The sequence below is a fragment of the Meleagris gallopavo genome, unplaced genomic scaffold, assembly GCF_000146605.3.
Source record: "Meleagris gallopavo isolate NT-WF06-2002-E0010 breed Aviagen turkey brand Nicholas breeding stock unplaced genomic scaffold, Turkey_5.1 ChrUn_random_7180001849602, whole genome shotgun sequence".
Classification (NCBI taxonomy): domain Eukaryota; kingdom Metazoa; phylum Chordata; class Aves; order Galliformes; family Phasianidae; genus Meleagris; species Meleagris gallopavo.
In genome coordinates, this window is record NW_011116857.1 from 1 (window position 1) to 1,720 (window position 1,720).

The window sequence follows — 1,720 nt, forward strand, 5'->3', positions numbered from 1 at the left end:
CGAGCCGGGGGCAGCCGCACGGCGAGAAGGGCATCTCCGTGCCCGACCACGGCTTCTGCCAGCCCATCTCCATCCCGCTGTGCACCGACATCGCCTACAACCAGACCATCATGCCCAACCTGCTGGGCCACACCAACCAGGAGGACGCGGGGCTGGAGGTGCACCAGTTCTACCCGCTGGTCAAGGTGCAGTGCTCGCTGGAGCTCAAGTTCTTCCTGTGCTCCATGTACGCCCCGGTGTGCACCGTGCTGGAGCAGGCCATCCCGCCCTGCCGCTCCATCTGCGAGCGCGCCCGGCAGGGCTGCGAGGCGCTGATGAACAAATTCGGCTTCCAGTGGCCCGAGCGGCTGCGCTGCGAGAACTTCCCCCGGCACGGCGCCGAGCAGATCTGCGTCGGGCAGAACCACTCGGAGGACGGCGGCTCCTCGGCGGCGCTGCTCACCAGCGCCGCGCCGCCCGTCGCGCACGGCACCCCCGGAGCGCCGCGCTACGCCACGCCGGAGCGGCCGTTCCACTGCCCGCGGGCGCTGAAGGTGCCCGGGTACCTCAACTACAAATTCCTGGGCGAGAAGGACTGCGCGGCGCCCTGCGAGCCGGCCCGGCCCGACGGCCACATGTTCTTCAACGAGGACGAGATCCGCTTCGCCCGCGTCTGGATCCTGGTCTGGTCCGTGCTGTGCTGCGCCTCCACCTTCTTCACCGTCACCACCTACCTGGTGGACATGCAGCGGTTCCGTTACCCCGAGCGGCCCATCATCTTCCTGTCGGGCTGCTACACCATGGTGTCGGTGGCGTACATCGCCGGCTTCGTGCTGCAGGAGCGCGTGGTGTGCAACGAGCGCTTCCAGGAGGACGGCTACCGCACGGTGGTGCAGGGCACCAAGAAGGAGGGCTGCACCATCCTCTTCATGATGCTCTACTTCTTCAGCATGGCCAGCTCCATCTGGTGGGTCATCCTCTCCCTCACCTGGTTCCTGGCCGCCGGCATGAAGTGGGGCCACGAGGCCATCGAGGCCAACTCGCAGTACTTCCACCTGGCCGCCTGGGCCGTGCCGGCCGTCAAGACCATCACCATCCTGGCCATGGGGCAGATCGACGGCGACCTGCTGAGCGGCGTCTGCTTCGTGGGGCTCAACGGCATCGACCCGCTGCGGGGCTTCGTGCTGGCGCCGCTCTTCGTCTACCTCTTCATCGGCACCTCCTTCCTGCTGGCCGGCTTCGTCTCCCTCTTCCGCATCCGCACCATCATGAAGCACGGCGGCACCAAGACGGAGAAGCTGGAGCGCCTGATGGTGCGCATCGGGGTCTTCAGCGTGCTCTACACCGTGCCGGCCACCATCGTCATCGCCTGCTACTTCTACGAGCAGGCCTTCCGCCAGCACTGGGAGCGCAGCTGGATCAGCCAGCACTGCAAGAGCCTGGCCATCCCCTGCCCGCTGCACTTCACGCCCCGCATGACGCCGGACTTCACCGTCTACATGATCAAGTACCTCATGACCCTCATCGTGGGCATCACCTCGGGCTTCTGGATCTGGTCGGGCAAAACGCTGCACTCGTGGAGGAAGTTTTACACGCGGCTCACCAACAGCAGGCAGGGCGAGACCACGGTGTGAGCAGGGCGGCTGCGGGCGAAGGGCTGCCTCTCCCCATCTCCCTCTTTCTCTCTCTCTCTGAGTTATTTTTTTGTTTTGTTTTGTTTTGTTTTGTAATTAAACCTGTA

General features: G+C 65.1%; 1 protein-coding gene across 1 annotated transcript; it reads left to right on the forward strand.

Annotated features, from left to right (window-relative positions):
• Positions 1-5: 5 nt before the first annotated feature.
• Positions 6-1,714, forward strand: LOC100550954 (frizzled-2; the record flags this gene model as incomplete). The annotated part of the gene is made up of 1 exon (XM_003207066.2): positions 6-1,714. A coding segment is annotated over one exon (1,608 nt), but the record flags the coding sequence as incomplete, so codon positions are not given.
• Positions 1,715-1,720: the final 6 nt, after the last annotated feature.